A 19607-nucleotide genomic window follows, 5' to 3' on the forward strand; every position below is an offset into this window, starting at 1 on the left:
GGGTGATGTGTGCAGTGGAATGCCACGCAAGTGCAAGGCCCCGAGTTCAAACGTGAGCACTAGGCCGGAGGGGACGAGCGTTTCACCAGCCTGCGGTGCCCTGACCTTCCCTAGTCCTCAACTGGCCCCCCAAAGCCCTGGGAATGAGCTGCACCCTCTGACTGTAGGAGGCCCCTGGTGGCAGCAGATCAGCCGGTCACGCACCGGATCACCAGAGAAGTGGGCAGAAGTGCCTCACCCAGCGTGGGCAGAGTCCTGTGCGGCCATGGACCATGTGCACAGGGCCCTGTGCGGCCATGGACCATGTGGGCAGGGTCCTGTGTGGCCAGGGGCCATATGTGGGCCAGGTCATGTGTGGACCAGGTGTGTGTTGGCAGGGCTGTGTAGACAGGACTGTGTGTGGACAGGGCCATGTGTGGACAGGGCTGTGTGTGGACAGGGCCATGTGTGGACAGGGCCATGTGTGGACAGGGCTGTGTGTGGACAGGACCGTGTGTGGACAGGGTCGTGAGTGGACAGGGCCGTGTGTGGACAGGGTCATGTGTGGACAGGGCTGTGTGTGGACAGGGTCGTGAGTGGACAGGGCCGTGTGTGGACAGGGTCATGTGTGGACAGGGCCGTGTGTGGACAGGGTCATGTGTGGACAGGGCCGTGTGTGGACAGGGTCGTGAGTGGACAGGACCGTGTGTGGACAGGGTCGTGTGTGGACAGTGTGTAGACAGGGCCGTGTGTGGACAGGGTCGTGAGTGGACAGGGCGGTGTGTGGACAGGGCTGTGTGTGGACAGGACCGTGTGTGGACAGGGTCGTGTGTGGACAGTGTGTGGACAGGGCCGTGTGTGGACAGGATTGTGTGTGGACAGGGCCGTGTGTGGACAGTGTGTGGACAGGGCCGTGTGTGGACAGGGCCGTGTGTGGACAGGATTGTGTGTGGACAGGGTCGTGTGTGGACAGTGTGTGGACAGGGTCGTGTGTGGACAGACCGTGTGTGGACAGGGTCGTGTGTGGACAGTGTGTGGACAGGGTTGTGTGTGGACAGACCATGTGTGGACAGGGCTGTGTGTGGACAGACTGTGTGGACAGACCGTGTGTGGACAGGGTCGTGTGCGGACAGGGCCGTGTGTGGCCATGGGGCCCAAGCACCACTTGCACACCGTGCGGGTCGGCTCACAGAGGACAGGCAGGACATGAGCCTCCCTTCCCCTTGAATGGTTTGGGGGGCCACCCCCCCAGAGTGTGCCCCCCAGTGTGTGCCCACCTCTGAGCTGAGGGTCCCACCGAGGGGGAGCAGTCCAGACACTGCCGCAGGTCCAGCGGCCTCCCTGAAATGCTTGCCGCAGATTACCTATTGATCCCTCCCTGGGCATGGGGTTTTATTTCGCCTCCTGCCGGCTCTTATTGGTCGTAACAGTCTTTCTGCCAGGCTGCTCGCCGGGGCCCGTGGCACACTTCTTAGCACAGGACACGCAGCATTCTCCGTGTCCCCAGGGACACGGGACAGCTCGGCTCCTTGGGGCGCTGCCGGGCCCTCGTGAAGTGGGGGTGACTGAGCCGTGGGCCTGGCCCCGGTATGGGGGTCTTGGGCCGGGGGGGGGGGGTGGAGGTGTGTGCAGGCTTTAGCATCTGTTTCGTTCCTATCCATGCGGGGCTGTCACAGTGTGGTCTGGGCCGGTCCTGGGCACTGGCAGGCATGGGGTCCAGGACTGAAGGGATAAATTGCAGGCGGGGATGGGGGGCTAAGCCCCCATGCAACCTCTGGGGAGGGGCCAGACTTGCAGCCAGAGTCCCCCGGGAGCCCCTAGCAGCACCAGTACTGACGGGCTTGGGACGGGGGCAGGGGAGAGGGCGGGGAACAGGAGAGGTCAGCTGACCTGCAGTGCACCATGCTGCTCAGAGGGCAGAGGTGCCCAGCCCCGCCCAGAACTGCGGCCTCAGTACACCTGGGGTTCAGGGGGTCCGTGAGCTCACCCCTCCCTCATCGGGCAGGAGAGCAGGCCTGGGGAGAGCAGTCACGGCGGTCACCGGGGCGGTCGGGGCTCCCTCCAGACCCTCCTGAGGTCCCGTCGGCCTCCTCGCTGCCCTTCAGCCCGCCTCTCACCTTGTCTTTCCACACTCTCCTCACACCGGGCTTTCTGTGGCAGCCGAAGCCGTGGGGGTGGGGCACCAGCCTGGCCACGTGGCTGCTCTTGAGAAGACCCACGCAGGGGCCGGGGGTGCCCAGGGACAACCCAGGCTCCCACCGACCTTCCTGCGGCCTTCTGTCCTCCCTCCCTGCCCCCTCCCTTCTTCCCACCTTCGCGGGAACGCGCTACCTGCACTTGTTCCTCAGCCTCCGAGGGCGCTGGGCCCGGGCCCAGCCCCACCCAGCGCGTCACGACCGCCGTGAGGAGCGAGCGAGGTTCCCGCTGCCACCGGAGGGGCCCGGTGATGGCAGCGCCCCGAGGCAGCATCACATGGAGAGACAGCGTGTGTGTGCGTGTGCGTGACTGTGTGTATGAGCGTGTGCACGTGTGCACATGTGTGTATGTATGTGTTTGGGGTGAGCATTGTGTGTACGTACATATATGTGTGACTGAGCATGTGTATGTATGTATATGTGTGTGAGTGTGTATTGGGGTGTGACTGTGTATGAGCATGTGTGAGTATGTGAGAGCATTGTGCTGTGCATGATACGTGTAAGAGCATTGTATGTGTGCACATGTGAGAATACATGTGTATGTATGTGTTTGGCGTGAGTGTGTGACTGTATGAGCATATGTATGTGTGCATGTGTGAGTGTGTGAGAGCATTTGTGTGCTGTGCATATGTGTAAGAGCATGTTGTGGGTGTGTCTGGTGGTGAACATGTGTGTGACTGAGCATGTGCATGTGTGCACGTGTGTGAGAGCGTGTATGTGGGGGTGTGACTATATGTATGTGCATATGTAGGTGTGCACATGTGTGTGTTGCTTAGGGGTGTGTTTGTGACTGTGTATGAGCATGTGTGTATGCACATGTGTGTGAGAGCATGTGTGTTTGGGGCCAGCATTGTGTGACTATATGAGCATGTGTGTGTGTGCATGTGTGAGTGTGTGAGAGCATTGTGTTTGGGGGTTAAGCGTATGACTGACTGTATGTTTATGGGCACGTGTATGTGTGCACGTGTTGTGTGTGAGAGCATGTATGTGTGCTTGGGGTGAGCATGTGTGTGTGCATGTGTGCATGTGCATGCATGTGACTGTATATGAGCATGTGTATGAGTGCACATGTGTGTTGCTTGGGGTGGGATGAGCGTGTGTGTGCATGTGTGCATGTGTGTGACTATGTGTATGAGCATGAGTATGTGTGCACGTGTATGAGCATGCGTGTGTGTTTGGGGGTGAGCGTGTGTGTGTGTCTGTCTCTATCTCTGTCTCTGTCTGTCTCTCTCTCTCCTTATGAAGCCTCCAGGGTTCTTTTTTGTGGCCCCGCTCTAAAGCCCTTTGCTAGCTTGAACCCCTCCAGAGTCCCCGCCCAGCCTCCCGGTGGGGCTCAGGGTCCCCCGAGTTCCAGGGCTCCAGTTGTCTGCGTGTCACCTCCTCCCTGGGTCCCTGGCCTCAAACATTCCTCCACCTTCCTGTTTTTGCTGCATGCGTGCGTGCATGCGTGCCGTGCATAGTACAGGGAGGTGAGAGCAACATTTCCAGGCGTGTAAACAGTGTCTGGATCCACCTTGCAGTGCCCCTCCCCACCCCCACCCCCCACCCCCGCCCAAACCATCCAGGGATGCCCGCCCTTGCTCCCCTGTCGTTTTTTTGGAGTGTATGAATCGCACCAAGGGGTTTTGTGGTGGTGACTCAGGCGTGTGTATATTCTGTTCTCTCAGAGTATCCCCCCCCCACGGCTTTCCCTCTGTCCACCCCACCCTCCCCCCACGGCTTTCCCTCCCCCTTACCACCCTCCCCCCACGGCTTTCCCTCCCCCACCCCACCCTCCCCCCATGGCTTTCCCTCTCTCCACCCCACCCTCCCCCCACAGCTTTCCCTCCCCCACCCCACCCTCCCCCCACGGCTTTCCCTCCCCCCACCCCACCCTCCCCCCACAGCTTTCCCTCCCCCTACCCCACCCTTCTCCCAATGACTCTCTTTGAGGTTCTCCTGCCACCTCACAGAGTTGTGCATGTTGCAAAATTATTTGCCCTTTATCTTTCTTTTCTCTATCTTCCTCTGAGAAGGGTGGTCTCATTTGATATCTTTACTTATATCTACAAAGAGTAAGGGCACACTCTTAAGTTCCAGGTATACGTACCTTGGGGGGACCACCATTCAGCCCAGTACACCTGACAGGGCACCCCTGGACAGACAGCCCTGGGGGCATCACATTGGTGTGAGCAGGTAGGGGTCTTTATGCCAGTGTGAGCAGATAGGGGAGCCTTACACTGGTGTGAGTAGGTAGGGGTCTTTGTGCTTGTGTGAGTGGGTAGGGGTCTTCATGATGGTATGAGTGGGTGGGGGGGTCTCACACTGGTGTGAGCAGGTAAGGAGGGCCTCACACTGGTATGAGTAGGTAAGGGGGGCTTCAAACTGGTGTGAGTAGGTAGGGGTCTTCATGATGGTATGAGTGCGTAGGGGGTCTCACATTGGTGTGAGCAGGTAAGGGGGGGCCTCACACTGGTGTGAGTAGGTAGGGGTCTTCGTGCTTGTATGAGTGGGTAGGGGTCTTCATGATGGTATGAGTGGGTAGGGGGGTCTCACACTGGTGTGATCAGGTAAGGGGGGCCTCACACTGGTGTGAGTAGGTAAGGGGAGTCTCACACTGGTGTGAGTAGGTAGGGGTCTTCGTGCTTGTATGAGTGGGTAGGGGTCTTCATGATGGTATGAGTGGGTGGGGGGGGTCTCACACTGGTATGAGCAGGTAAGAGGGGCTTCACTGGTGTGAATAGGTAAGGGGAGGCCTCACACTGGTGTGAGTAGGTAGGGGTCTTCGTGCTTGTGTGAGTGGGTAGGGGTCTTCATGATGGTATGAGTGGGTAGGGGGTCTCACACTGGTGTGAGCAGGTAAGGGGGGGCCTCACACTGGTGTGAGTAGGTAGGGGGTCTTCGTGCTTGTGTGAGTGGGTAGAGGTGTTCATGATGGTATGAGTGGTAGGGAGCCTCACACTGGTGTGATCAGGTAAGGGGGGGCCTCACACTGGTGTGAGTAGGTAGGGGTCTTCATGATGGTGTGAGTGGGTAGGGGGTCTCACACTGGTATGAGCAGGTAAGGGGGGCTTCACTGGTGTGAATAGGTAAGGGGAGTCTCACACTGGTGTGAGTAGGTAGGGGGTCTTCGTGCTTGTGTGAGTGGGTAGAGGTGTTCATGATGGTATGAGTGGTAGGGAGCCTCACACTGGTATGACCAGGTAAGGGGGGCCTCACACTGGTGTGAGTAGGTAGGGGTCTTCATGCTGGTGTGAGTGGGTAGGAAGGACTTTCACTGGTGTGAGCAGTGGCAGGCTTCATGCTGGTGTGATCAGACCCCTACTTTCCTAGTGCCAGATGAGAGTAGTTTGTGGGGCTATCACCCAGGAGCTCAGCTTCAGTCTCAGGGGGGGGGGCAGGCCTAGCTGGGGTCCCTTGCCTCCGCCTCTCCTCCTGCTTCCCACAGGAAGCAGAGACACGGGTACCTGGAGAGAACTGCAGTGGGCAGCACCCCCTGAAGACCGCAGCCTAGGGACCGGAGGGGCCTGGGGTGGGCGTGGACAGTTCACCCCTCTCCTCCTGTCTGGGGAGCAGGAGGGGGCTGGGGAGTAAGAGTGGCCAGCTCACCCCTCTCTCCTGCAGTCTGTGGACTATGAGCTGAACCGTGCCTTCATGCTGACCGTGATGGTGTCCAATCAGGCGCCCCTGGCCAGCGGGATCCAGATGTCCTTCCAGTCCACGGCAGGGGTGACCATCTCCGTCACAGACATTAACGAGGCGCCCTACTTCCCGTCCAATCACAAGCTGATCCGCCTGGAGGAGGGCGTGCCCGCGGGCACGGCGCTCACCACCTTCTCCGCCGTGGACCCCGACCGCTTCATGCAGCAAGCCGTGAGGTGAGGCGGATGGCTCCTGCCCTGCCCGCGCCCTCAGGTGGGGTCCTCCCGTCCCAGGCTCCCTGGACAAGCCTCACTCCATCCACGTCCACAAGGCCAGCAAGGTGTTGACTGCCTGGCATGTCTGACCCTGGCTTCACGGCAGTAATGTGTGACCTGGTCATACCACGTGCCCTTGCTGTCCCCACTTCTCAGGTGGGGACACGGACAGCACATGCCACCCAGCATGGCCAGGGCACGGTGCTGCGGCGGCGGGAGGAGGCTGGGGCTCCCTGACGGGGCCTGGGCCGCGGCTGCGGGAGGAGGCCAGGGCATGGTGACGGGGCCTGGGCAGCGGCCTGTCCCATCCCGCTGTGGACCTTAGACCTGGGCCAGCCTGCAGGGCCCCATCAGGGAGAGCCACACTGTGTGCCCTGAACTCCAGGCGCTGGGCCGGCAGCCCCCATGGGTGCAGCCCCGCGTCAGGGGTTCCTGCGCGCTCTGACCTTCCTCACCCCTGCACCTCCGCAGGTACTCAAAGCTGGCCGACCCCGCGAGCTGGCTGCGCATCAACACCACCAACGGGCAGATCACCACTGCAGCTGTCCTGGACCGCGAGTCCCTCTACACCAAGAACAACGTCTACGAGGCCACCTTCCTGGCAGCCGACAACGGTGGGTCCCATCCCGAGGAGCCGCTGGAGGGCATCTCCGCGGCTGCTGCTGTGGTCGGGGAGACGAAGGGGCCCAGCCCTCAGAGGCTCACCTCGCAGGGTGCCTGGAGCGCTGGACGGGCCGGAGCGGGGACCCCCGCACCCCCAGCCACGCAGTCTCAGCTTACCACCACTTCTGAAGACATGCTCTGTGCTTGTCCTCAGTGCTCCTCCATAGTTTCTGGAAGATTCAAGAGACATCCTGTAGGAGCTTTTTATGCACCTACCTGCTTCAGTAGAGACCCTTGGCCATTAAAGTAGAGGTCAAAGTGGCCATGACCAGAATGCTCTTTCACTGCCGCCTCCAGTCCTTCTCCACCCACAGCACCTCCAGCTAGAGCCAGAGCACGGGCTGGGGCTGGGTCAGGGTTCAGGGTGCTCTCTGAGGAGCCCCGAGGTCCAGCGGAGACCTCTGGCCACACCAAGGCCAGACGCAAGCAGGGCCCCTCCATGGACCCCACCTTCCACCCAGCCTCGGCTTGAGCGTCCGGCTCCGCCTCAGGAGGAGCCATTTGGGGTGGGTCTGGGAGCCCTGCTAGGCAGGAGGCAGAGGAGGTCTAAGAGGCGTGCCAGGTGGGCGCCAGGCTGCGGCCATGCAGAGCCCTGCCTGCCCTGGGCCCCGGGCATAGCTGAGACCCCACGTGGTCCAGCCCGGAGGGCCTGTGGCACAGCCTGGGGGGGAGGGCTGTGTGCCGCCGTGGCTGTAGGTGTGGCTGCAGGGCTGCAGCATGGCTTGTGCCAGATACAGCGAGGAGCCCTCCCGACCCGGCGCTGGGGCTGGGCCTGGCTTCTGTCTGCTTGTCACGTGGCTGTGGTGGGCGTACCAGAAGTGAGCTGCACCGTCACCTGTGTGTGTCACGTGTGTCCGTCCCCCAGGCATCCCCCCGGCCAGCGGCACCGGGACCCTGCAGATCTACCTCATCGACATCAACGACAACGCCCCTGAACTGCTGCCCAAGGAGGCACAGATCTGCGAGAAGCCGGGCCTCAACGCCATCAACATCACCGCCGCCGACGCCGACGTGGACCCCAACATCGGCCCCTATGTCTTCGAGCTGCCCTTCGTCCCGGCTGCTGTGCGGAAGAACTGGACCATCACCCGCCTGAATGGTGAGTCTGTCCTGGCAAGGGGGGACACGTCTGCACCCGTGCTCCCCAGAGGAGCGGGCGGGGGTGGCCGTCCAGTCCTTGTCCTCTCGGGCAGCTCTGCACAAGGCTGGGCACTGCTCACGTCTCATGCTGGGCCCTGTCCACCTCCCGCCACACCACTAGTTCTTCCCAGGGTATGAGTGCCTGTGTGCCGCGCAGCCCGGCCCGGCCCGCCCGACGATCCCACACCGGGGCCTTGCCTCGGGCTCCTGCCAGGGCATCGTTTGGGGGCACAGACCTCTGACAAGCTGGCAGCCTGGGAACTTCACGCTCTCTCAGACCTCCAGTTTTACAGCCAAACTCCTTTTACATCTCTTAACTATCATCCGTAGAAATGTCCAGACACACTGCTCTTTCCTTTTTTTTTTTTTTTTTGGTCGGTCATGGGGCTTGAACTCTGGGCCTGGGCACTGTCCCTCAGCTCTTCAGCTCAAGGCTAGCACTCTACCACTTGAGCCACAGCGCCACTTCCGGCTTTTTCTGCTTATGGGGTGCTGAGGTATTGAACCCAGGGCCTCATGCATGCGAGGCAAGCACTCGACCCCTGAGCCACCTTCCCAGCTCCGTGTTTCCATTTCTGTCTGTGAATGTGTCTGCCTATTTTCTCTGTGGATATCTTTTTTCTTAGCTGATTTGTTTTAGTTTGGGTTTTGTTTGTTTTTTGCTTTGGAAGTGCTGGAGTTTGAACTCAGGGCTTTCTGTGTGCTGGGCAGGCATTCCACACGGAGCCGGGGCTCCTGCTCTTTCCCGCACTGGTTGGTGTGGGGATAGAGTCTCACTTTTTGACCAGGCCATGCATGGACTGCAATCCTGTTTCATCTTCCGCAGGAGCTGGGTCACCCCAGCCAGCTTCCTTCTGTAGAGACGAAGCCCCATGAACCTTTTGCTGATCTAGAAACATAATCCTCCCGAGAGGACAGGCATGTACCACCGTGCCCAGCTATTGGTCAAAAAGGGTCTTGTAAACTTTGCCCAGGCTGGCCTCAAACCCACATCCTCCCAATCTCTGCCTCCTGAGCAGCTAGTGTTCCGTGCATGTGCCACTACACTTTGCCCTAGTTTGACCTGAAAACGCTCCATGTATCTGGGAAATTACTTCTTCTACCTGTTGCAGTGACCTTTCTTCCCCGCCCCCCCCCCCCCCCCGGCACTTCCCATGCCTTTCCCTGTCCGGGTGGAGGGGGTGGAGCATCTGTGCGGTCTTCCCACCAGGCGACTATGCCCAGCTCAGCCTGCGCATCCTGTACCTGGAGGCAGGGGTGTACGACGTCCCTGTCATCGTCACCGACTCCGGGAACCCTCCCCTGTCCAACATGTCGGTCATCAAGGTCAAGGTCTGCCCTTGTGACGAGCACGGAGACTGCACCACGGTTGGCGCGGTGGCCGCGGCCGGCCTGGGCACGGGCGCCATCGTGGCCATCCTCATCTGCATCGTCATCCTGCTGAGTGAGTGCAGCCACTGCCGGGGCCTCCCAGGCACGAGTGCTGGGCCTGGGCCGGGGCGAGCCCGGGGGAGGCGGCCCCACGGCTCACATCCCCCGCCAGAGGGCTTTCGGGGGCCCACTAACCTGGTCCTCGTGCAAGCCCTTAGGGTGGAGCGGGGGGGGGCTCATCCAGCTGTTGAGGGGTGTGGTCAACTCCCACCACCCCACTCTGCCTCCCAGAGCACCTTCCCCCCTGCCTCCAGCCTGTCTGAGCCCCCTCTGGAGAGGGCCTCTCGGGGGCCCCCTAAGCTCCTCACTCCTGTCAGGCCAGCCCCCTCCCCTGCAGGGACCCCCCCACCTCCTCCGCCAGGCCAGGCTCTCCCCCTCTAGTCATCCTGTCCCCCCGGGACGAGGCGAGTGCTCAGTCATCTGCTGTCCCAGGGCAAGCCAGAGGAAGGAGAGTGCACACACACAGCGGGCCTCGTCCAGCTGCGCATTGAGAACACGTCTTTAAATGGGTCTGAGCCGAATGAGCACAGACTTCTCTCTGGTCATTATTCCCTGAACCACGCAGCAGTGCACTCAATCCAAAACCACAAGGCAGAGAGATGACAAGAGCACACTGGGGATGTGTGTACATGCCATGCAAACACTGCCACGCTTTGCACGTGGGACATGAGCATCTGTGCATTCCAGTGCCCACAAGGGCAGGAGCCCCAGGGCCCCACGGGTACCGAGGGGCAGAGCCCTAGGTCCCCACAGATACCGAGGGACCACTCACTGCCCATGGACACACGTCTGAGAACACTAAGCCAGGGCCAGGCAGCGAGAGGGAGGTGGAGAGCTTGACTCTGTCCAACCTTGCCTTGGAAACAGCACATAAGCCCATGCACACACATGCATGCACACATGCCCCATGTACATGTGCAAATGCATGTGTTCACTTATGCCCACCTCTGTACACATAAGTATGCACACATACATGAAGCATCTACACACAAACCTGTGTGTGCACATATACACAGGAACAAGAACGCACACACCACACACACACTTGCACAAGCATCCACACTTACATTCACCCATGTGTGTACAGAGACATGCATAGCACACATATGCATCTAGTCATGCACACACTCATGAGCTAATCATGTGCGTCCTCACAAAGTCTCACACAATTGTGTGCACATGTGTACCAACATGCCCACACCTACTCACACTGCACATGCAGAACTGCTTGTGCGTAAATGCGCACCGCCAGTGTGCACACACCGGCTCACCGTGTGCCCCGCCCCCCAGCCATGGTCCTGCTGTTTGTGGTGTGGATGAAGCGGCGGGAGAAGGAACGGCACACGAAGCAGCTGCTCATTGACCCCGAGGACGATGTGCGGGACAACATCCTCAAATACGACGAGGAGGGCGGCGGCGAGGAGGACCAGGTGAGCAGCTGCCACGGCCCACGCCCGCGCGCATGCGCGCGCGCGGTGCACTCCCCGGGGACCGGTGCTGCTGCTGCTACTGTGGCAGCTGACGCTGGTACCCGGGCTTGCACTCAAGCACCGCCAAGGGCTCCGCTCTACCTTAGCCTTCTCATGCGAGGCTGGCTCTCTACCACTTGAGCCACAGTTCCATTTCCAGGTTTTTGCTATTTTTAATTAGAAATTAGATCGCATAGGCTTTTCTGCCTAGGCTGGCTTCAAACCTCAGTCCTCAGATCGCAGCCTCCTGAGTGGCTAGGATTACAGAAGTGAGCCCCCAGTGCCCAGCTCACTCAGGCTTGTTGGGGGTTTTTAGTTTTTGTTTTTGTTTTGCCAGTCCTGGGGCTTGAACTCAGGACCTAGGCACTGTCCTTGAGCCTCTTTGTGTTCAAGGCTAGTGCTCTACAACTTGACCTACAGTACCACATCCAGCTTTTTCTGGGCAGTTTTAGAGTCTCATGGGCTGGCTTTGAACTGCAATCCTCAGCTCTCAGCTTCCTGAGTAGCTGGGATGACAGGCGTGAGCTAACAGTGCCCGGCTTCAGCCTGGGGTTTTAACAGTGAGGACTTTTGTCTTTTTTGCAAGTGGAAAGGTGTCATGCATTTCGGGCTCAGGTCCGGCAGCACCCAGCCTGGGCCCCGGTCATCGTGCAGTTCCCCGGGCCCAGCATTCCCAGGGCAGGGTCGTCTGACCTGGGCCAGTGGAGGTCACAGCGCTGCCTGGCCGCAGAAGGGCTCAATTTCCACCATTGTGAACCTTCACACTCGGGAGCTCTGTGGGGGAGGGGAGGAGCGCCAGGGCAGCAAAGGCAGTGGTCAGGCCCACACCTGCCTAGAGGACATGCAGGCTGGGGGAGGAAGGACAAGAGATGGGCATTGCAGGCACGGCAGACGGGGACGGGCCAGGACAGCAGTGTGCTTAGAGAACAGGTGTGGTGCAGAAGGGACAGTGACAGCACAGGACGGGGCCCAGGATTCTGGGGCGCCCCGGCTGCTCCCCCACCCTCCAGCCTTCCTGACTCACTTGGCCCCCACCCCCAGGACTATGACCTCAGCCAGCTGCAGCAGCCGGAAGCAATGGAGCATGTGCTGAGCAAGGCCCCAGGGGTGCGGCGTGTGGATGAGCGGCCGGTGGGCGCCGAGCCCCAGTACCCAGTCAGGCCCGTGGTGCCCCACCCGGGGGACATCGGTGACTTCATCAATGAGGTGTGTGGCCTGCAGAGGGAGGGACCAAGCATGGGATCACCTCCGAAAGCAAAATCCTGTACACACACACACACACACACACACACGCACACACACACGCATGCACACACGCACACACATGCATGCACGCACACACACACGCACACACACGCATGCACACACACACACGCACACGCACACACACACGCACACACACACGCACACACACATATGCATACACACGCACACACGCACAAACACACACGCACACACATGCATGCACGCACACGCACACACACACGCACGCATGCACGCACACGCACACACACGCATGCACGCACACACGCACACACATGCATGCACGCACACACACACGCGCACATACGCACACACATGCATGCACGCACACACACACGCACACGCACACACACGCATGCACGCACACACACACACACATGCATGCACGCACACACACACACGCACACACACACACACACACACACACCCCACAGCTGGATTACTCAAAGGAATTCCAAATGAGAAATTACCACACACACACACGCACGCACGCACACGCACACACACGCACGCACACACACACATGCATGCACGCACGCGCACACACACACGCACACACACACACGCATGCACACACACGCACACACGCGCACGCACACACACGCACACACACACGCACACACACACGCACACACACGCATGCACGCACACACATGCACACGCATGCGCATGCGCATGCGCACACATGCACGCACGCACACACACACGCACACACACGCACGCACGCACGCACGCACATACAGAGCGACGACGAGGGAGAGGCAGTGGCCCCAAGGCGAACCCAGCACAGGCAGCCTCTCCAGAGCCTCTGGGTTACCCAGAAGTAGGTGGGTTTGAACAGCAGTCCCAGACCGCACTGTCCTCGAAATGTCACCTAGACTGCCCGGCTCCAAAAGGCCCCTGGGTCTCATCTGCTGGGAAAGCACCGTGTTGCCTCTCTGAGAACGCATTTTTAGCAAAAGGACTCCTGTGTAAGTAAGCTCACATTAGCTAACTAAGCCCTTCCCTTCCGGAGTCCGGCCTTGAACACAGAAGGCCATCGTCCCTCATCTGAGGGATGACTTGAGGGACACCGTTTCAAAGAGTGGACACAGCCACCCCCACAGCCTCAAGTTCTTCAAAGGAGGGGGGGACCGCGGGCAGGCCCAGGGCCATCCTTGCAAGGTGTCAAGAATAAACCCAGTTCACCCCTGCAGGCTGGGGGCTCTTGAGTCTGAGTTCATCTCCAGGCTTGCTCTGGGTATTTTTTCAAAAGGAGAGACAGCATATGCGGTGTCCTTGGGGACAAACCCCAGGGCGGCAGGACGGGTGGGGAGGGGGTCCTTAGAGGTCCTGGTCAGCCTCGGCCACCGTGAGAACCTGCAGTGGCCCCCTCAAGGGCACGGCTGCCGCGCACCCCGCAGGCCGCACACACAGGGCACGGGTGCTGGGGGCCCAGGGCCGGCCAACACTGAAGGAGAGGCGGCCGCTGCGGCGTGCGCTGCCCGGGCGCGGCTCCCGAGCCGAGATCGGCTGGAGCGGACACTGAGCTCGGGAGGGGCCCGCAGTCCCCCGCCCTCCCACGGGTGTGGCCCTAGGGGACGGGACGCAGCACCCCCAGCCTCACCCCGTGTCTCTGGCCTCAGGGACTGCGAGCCGCTGACAACGACCCCACGGCGCCTCCTTACGACTCCCTGTTGGTCTTCGACTATGAGGGGAGCGGCTCCACCGCGGGCTCCGTGAGCTCCCTGAACTCGTCCAGCTCCGGAGACCAAGACTACGACTACCTGAACGACTGGGGACCCCGGTTCAAGAAGCTGGCGGACATGTACGGAGGGGGCGAAGAGGACTAGCACCCCGCGTGAGACGGCTCTGGAGGCCGAGGGGCGGCTCGGGGCCGGCGCCCCCCACCCCAGCAGGCCGGCCTGGCTCTGGTGCCCGGAGGCCCCTTCCCGCCCTGCCCTCCCCAGCGCGGAGCTGTCTAGCATGAACAGTCGCTGCCAGGCCTCGCCCGACGCCGCCACGGACCGTGAAGGGAGAGCCGGAGGCACCGTCCTAACTCGAATCTCCTAGAACAGAAGCACTGTCTAAACACAAAAACAAACAAAAGTGCCTTTTGGTACACGTGTCAGATTCCCTAAACTCAGGAGTGACTGGAAGCGAGCAGACAGCCCAAGGCGCCCCTCCCCCGTCCCCACTGCCCCCGAGCCCGACGGGCCCCGGGTCCCACTCTGGAAGCATCAAATGAGGATGAGGAGAATCTTGACAGGGTCGGGAGGGGGGTGTTTGTCATTTTTTTTTAAGTGGGTGACTTGTTTGAAAAAATAGTTTAGGGTCCGGATGCCAACAAGCCCTTACTGAAGGCGATCTCCTGGCCCCCAGCCCCAGGCCTTATGGGTAAGGCCTGCGTTTCCAGCAAGGAAGCTCCAGGGCCGGCCTAGCCCGGGGTGACGGGCCAGCCTGTGGATGTGCCCATCTCCCCCTTGGATACTCCCAGGGCCATCCTGGGCCCCCACCCCCACCCCCGTCTCCGTCCTCGGGCACTCCAATGCCTCCCAGTCTGCCAGAACTCCTTCTGGGTCAACCGTAACCCCAGTGTCTTCGAGGTCCTCCTTGTCGTTGGTCCAGCCCCTCCTGTTGCCCAAGAAGCTACCACATCCTGTGAGGCACAACCAGGGACCAGTGAGGGTGTGACAGCCCAGGGGCTAACTCCAGGGGCCCGGCGGAAAGCAGTGAGCGCGTGTCGGCCCACACGCTGCACGCTCTGACCCTGGCCACCCCCAGAGCTGTGCAGACGCCGAGAACAGCCTAGCAAGTCTGCGTTTCTTGGCGTGCAGAAGGCTTGGTACCAGCACCGACTTGGGTGACTCTGGCAGTCCCTTTCCTCTCTGAGCTGCTGTGGGCAGTACGGGCCTGTTCCAGCCGGCTGGTGAGAGCCACCCCCACCCCCCTCTGTACCTGTGTCCACAGGCCACACATCATCCCCACTGCTTCCCCGTGTCTCTCCCGAGCTGGCTCTGCTCGCCACGGGTGATCTGACCAAGGCCACACTGTGTGGCAGGCGTGTCCAATTCCCACCCCAGCCCACCCCCTCCCCCAGAACGCGAAGCCACGCGCTCCTCTGGATGAGGAGACCGACCTCGTGTCTGTGCACGTGTCCCAGCCAGGGCAGGGGCAGGCGGCATCAGAGGCACCCGTGCTGAGGCATTTTCCAGGCCCAGGGAGGGGACGGCAGCCGGTACCCGGAGGCCTTGGTGTCAGAGCTCCCCCTTCCCCTCCCCTGGGGAGACAGCGCGCCCAGCGCCGCGAAGGACAGAAGCCCAGCCCGTAGCTGCTGCTGGCGGGCACAAAGGTGCTGAAGGTGGGCCATGCCAAGGGGCAGCAGGTTCCCCACCTGGGCTCCATCCAGTGCTTCTCTCCAAGCACTGGTCACAAACACGCACCTGGGTAGACTGGCAAGGGTGGCAAAGTCACAGGTGCGTCCCATTGGACATCAGAGCGCTTCCTCCTCTCCAGAGCTGAGCTGTCCACTCTGTCCTCCGGTGCCTGTGGGGGGGGGGTGAGAGCCGTGGCTTCCAGGCGCTGCCCTCCCGGTGTGTCCACAGAGAACTAGAGGGGGATGTCGGGTTCTAAGTTATGCTATGCAAATCACTCAGGGCCAGCAGCCAACCAGGATGGCCCTGAGTGTCTGAAGGGCGTGGCCAGTCGAGGGATTGCTGTGGTCAGGGCTGGAGGATGGGAGCTGGAATTTTCTAGGTTGTTGGGGAAGTCCCTGCTTCAGTGAGAGGTGTGCATGGATTGTTGGAAGTGTGTTTAAAAGTGAGGCAGCATGCATTCTTTTCCTCTGAAAACTCAAGGCGTCCTTGTATCCCCCTGGACAGGAGGAACTTAATCGTACCAGCTATGGGGTGGGACATCTCGCCGCTTCCCTGCTCCCCTTCCTCACCTCCCCCACACCCGTGTCACTGCCAAGCCCCCCTCCCCAACTTCTCTAAATGGTGCAGGCCAAGGTTGCTGCGCCAGCCGGAGGAGCATCCAGCCAGGGTCCCCTGTATTTCCTCTAAATCGCGCAGGCTGGGGCTATAGCAGCAGCTAGCAGAACGTGTGTGTGGCTTCCATCTGAACAGCTTCCCCTTGAGCCCACATCCCCATCAGCCCCTGGGACCAGAGACAGAGAGGGTTCCCCACCCTGCCAGACCCCTCTCAGAACAGAGTTCTGAGGCCAACGAGTTAGCGTTAGGCAAGCGTACAGTCAGTGTCAAACGTCTCTCTTCTGTAGCTTGTAGATAGGCCATGTCTGCGGTCGGGAGCAGCCGGTTTCATTCCCTTAGGGAATTTAAGAGAATCCTGCACTAGAGTGGCGTGCCAAAGACACCCCGGCCGCGGTCAGCCTCTGCACCCAGCTCCGAGCCAGCAGGTTTTCTCTTCCTTGTGTCTTTCAGCACATCCAAAATTCTAGGTCTCCCACCACCAAAGTGTCAGAATAGCAGCCAAGCGTCAGGCCCTCCGAGATGCCTCCGTTTCCCTAGCTGAATACATGATCAACTCTGTTCTCTCCAAGGTAAAAAGTGGAGGGAGGGAGAGTCTCCATTTCTGTCAAAGCTAAAAGGAAACACCAAAAGCTCAAGGCACCGTCTCCTTGCTCAGAGCGCCGGTGGAGCAGCTGTGCGGGCGGCGGGCGCGCGCGCGTGTGTGTGTGTGTGCGTGCACTGCCCACTCCTGCGGCTGGCCCTGTGGGAAACACATCTGTGAATACTTGGGACGCATTTTACTTTTCCTTTCTCTCCTTTTTTTTGTTCTGATTTTTTCTGCATGTTTCTTTTTGAAATGGACAAATGTGTAGCCGCCGCATGACCATGGTTTTGGGAAAGATACCAGAGCGTGATGTGTTCACACCGCAACTCTGAGCATTGCGCCCGTAGACAAATGTTCCAACATTTTTGTAATTGTCAACAGCACAACTATTTTGTATTGTTGTTTGTATCATTTTGTACCGAAAAACAAAAAGGAAAAAAAAAGGGAAGAGGGTGGATGTTCTCCGTGTGTTTTTAGTGCCAGGTGGTCTTGGTTGCAGACAGAACAGCAGCCTTCGGGATTGCTGTGTTCTGGAGCGGAGTAAGGACTAAATAAAGCCCTGTTTTAAGTAGTCCCTGCCCTGGCTTGTTTTCTTCCGGCATCGCAGGGGCTGACCGCCCCTGTGGTACGGCTCAGGAAACCCGCACACACTGGCGCTGGCACGTCTGTGCTGCGCGCCTGCCGCTGCACGGTTCCAACTCAGAGGAAGCAGAATAAACAAAACCCGTTCACACTCCACCTTTCTGACCTCTGCACGCTGCACAAGGAAGGTTGTAAAAGTGACCCTCAAAGTGGTTCCCCCACTGGCTGCCGGTGGCTCACGCCTGTCATCCTAGCTACTCAGGAGGCTGAGATCTGAGGATCACGGTTCAAAATCAGCCTGGGCGGGAAAGTCCATGAGACCCTGATCTCCAATAAACCACCAGAAACCGGACGTGGTGCTGTGGCTCAAGCAGTAGAGTGCTTGCCTTGAGCTGAAGAGCTGAGAGACAGTGCTTAGGCCCAGAGTTCAAGGCCCACGACCGACCAAAAATAAAAATAAAAAAACAAATAAATTAATTAAAAATAAACAACACAAAAAGGAAGGAGGAGTGGCTCAAGTGGTAAAGCACCTGCCTAGCAAGCCCAAAGCCCAGAGCTCAACCCCAGTATTGAAGAAAGGAAAACCAAAGGCGTGAGAGAGGGCGCAGCGGCCTCGGAGGGCAGGCTCACAGTGCATCCACAGTTACTTTCCTAACAAAAAATCACTTACCCGGTGAATTACAATTATGGGCGCAGCTGATAATTGTAGGCACAATTAGCCACTTGCTAATTTTGAAGGTACTGAACGCCTAATTATATTCACAATTAGGCAACTGCTGTGTCTGGGACAGGTCCTCCTGGGGGTATACTCCTGTCATCAGCCTCCTGGGGAGAGGCCCTGGGAGGGGGCAGATAACCTGGTAAAGACCCTCCCAGTTCCGGGGCAGAGGGCTGGCGTCCTGAGGCTCAGGACTGTCTCTTGGGCCCCTTCATTGGACACAGGCTGCTGTCCTGTGCCCCCGAGGAGACTCCGAGGCATCCGCTCAGAGGCCTGCACTGGACAGAGCCACCTAGCGCTCAGCCAAGTGTCGACAGACTCACCTGCAATGCAGGTGGTGGCTGGACCTGGCCAGCGTGGACGCCTCAGCAACCCCCTGAACCCATTGCCACGTAAGCTCAGATGCACCCTGACATTGTCCCTGCTAGGGTGCGCCACAGGCTGTTGGGCACTGTCGGAGAGGCTGAACCTGCCTGCGCAGGCAGAGGGCGGTGGCTGAGCCACAGGTAAGCTGGGTTCCATCTGCACAGGGCCCAGTGAAGTACCCAGAATGCCCATGCGGGCGACCCCACACAGGCTCCTCCTTGGGAAGTCCCTTGAACTCCCTCCCGCTATGTGACACAGACTAAGCAGCAGAGGCTCACACCGCAGATGTTTTGGTGACTTACTATGGAGAGAAACAACGCTTCTCAGAATTAAATTTAAAAGCATTCACTGCATCCCTTGTGCTGAGCCAGAGCAGGGCTCAGGGCAGGCCCAGGCGGGCGGGGTAGACGCTTCGGCAGGTGGCACAGATGCCCTCACTGATGGAACCCTGCTCACTTGTCTCCAGGGCAACCAGGCGGACAGAAGAGTCACAAGCCACGAACCCTAACCTGTGAGTCCAATGAGCTCCTTCCCACAGCTTAGCTCGCTCCTTCCTCTCTCCAGTTTTACATGCTCTTCTCCCAGGCAACACCAGACCTATGTAGTCAAGGCAGTCAATCATCAGCCTCCAGCCCCCTTTCCCTTCTCTGGGCAGCTGCCACCATATAAGCAGCAAGAGCTCCTCAGAGTGACCTTCAGGTCTGGGCAGCTGCAGGGAGCCTTATCTCTACTTGGACAGCAGCCATTATTCCTGACCCACCACGATGAAGCCCCTGGACCTCACTTCCACACCAAGGTCTCCACCTCTTCACCCCTTCCAGCCCCTCCTAGCCTCAGTAGGTTATATAGGTCACCTCTGACAATGGCCGGCGCTGCTTCTCACTTCTCCCTTGTGAGAAGAGGTCTTGCCGGCCCCTGTATTGGCAATAAACCTTTCCTTTGTTCTTTGTTCCTGGATGTCTGCGTGGTTTAATATACTCTAACAGGTACCGTGGTTCCCTCCTGTAACCCCAGCTGGTAAGGTGGTGAGAACTGAGCCCAGCAAAAGCACAAGATGCTACGTGAAAGAGCCGGGGCATGGCTCAAGTGGTGGATCGCTTACCTAGCAAGCAGGAGGCCCTGAACTGAAACCTCCAATAGCACCACACGCACCCAGCGCCACAAGTCACGCGTGAATCAAGACACTGCGGTCCGATGTGCCTGTGACTCCCTCAGGCCTCTGGGAAGGCAGGCCCACACGCTGAAGACCCACGGGGCCTGTGGAGCCTCACAGGTGCACGGTGACTCTAGTGATCGATGGGCTTTGGGGTCATTTTGTTGTTGGTCTTTGGTAGTTGTGGTAGGTTTTTGT

The 19607-nt window shown here is 59.5% G+C and overlaps 1 protein-coding gene across 3 annotated transcripts in view; it reads left to right on the forward strand.

Moving 5' to 3' along the window:
- LOC138841331 (cadherin-4) overlaps nucleotides 1-17161 on the forward strand; it is a 412784-nt gene extending 395623 nt beyond the window's left edge. For 2 of the 3 annotated variants that reach the window (XM_070042018.1, XM_070042020.1), the window contains 7 exons: nucleotides 5778-6031; nucleotides 6542-6684; nucleotides 7599-7832; nucleotides 9084-9317; nucleotides 10595-10734; nucleotides 11815-11979; nucleotides 13662-17161. In XM_070042018.1, coding sequence (XP_069898119.1) covers nucleotides 5778-6031; nucleotides 6542-6684; nucleotides 7599-7832; nucleotides 9084-9317; nucleotides 10595-10734; nucleotides 11815-11979; nucleotides 13662-13868 — 1377 coding nt within the window. In that variant the 3' untranslated portion in view covers nucleotides 13869-17161. The remainder of the gene's footprint in view (nucleotides 1-5777; nucleotides 6032-6541; nucleotides 6685-7598; nucleotides 7833-9083; nucleotides 9318-10594; nucleotides 10735-11814; nucleotides 11980-13661) is intronic. The other variant, XM_070042019.1, reaches the window with a different exon arrangement.
- Nucleotides 17162-19607: the final 2446 nt, after the last annotated feature.

This window comes from Dipodomys merriami, unplaced genomic scaffold, assembly GCF_024711535.1.
Source record: "Dipodomys merriami isolate MVZ:Mamm:240054 unplaced genomic scaffold, mDipMer1.0.p SCAF_316, whole genome shotgun sequence".
NCBI classification, from domain to species: Eukaryota; Metazoa; Chordata; class Mammalia; order Rodentia; family Heteromyidae; genus Dipodomys; species Dipodomys merriami.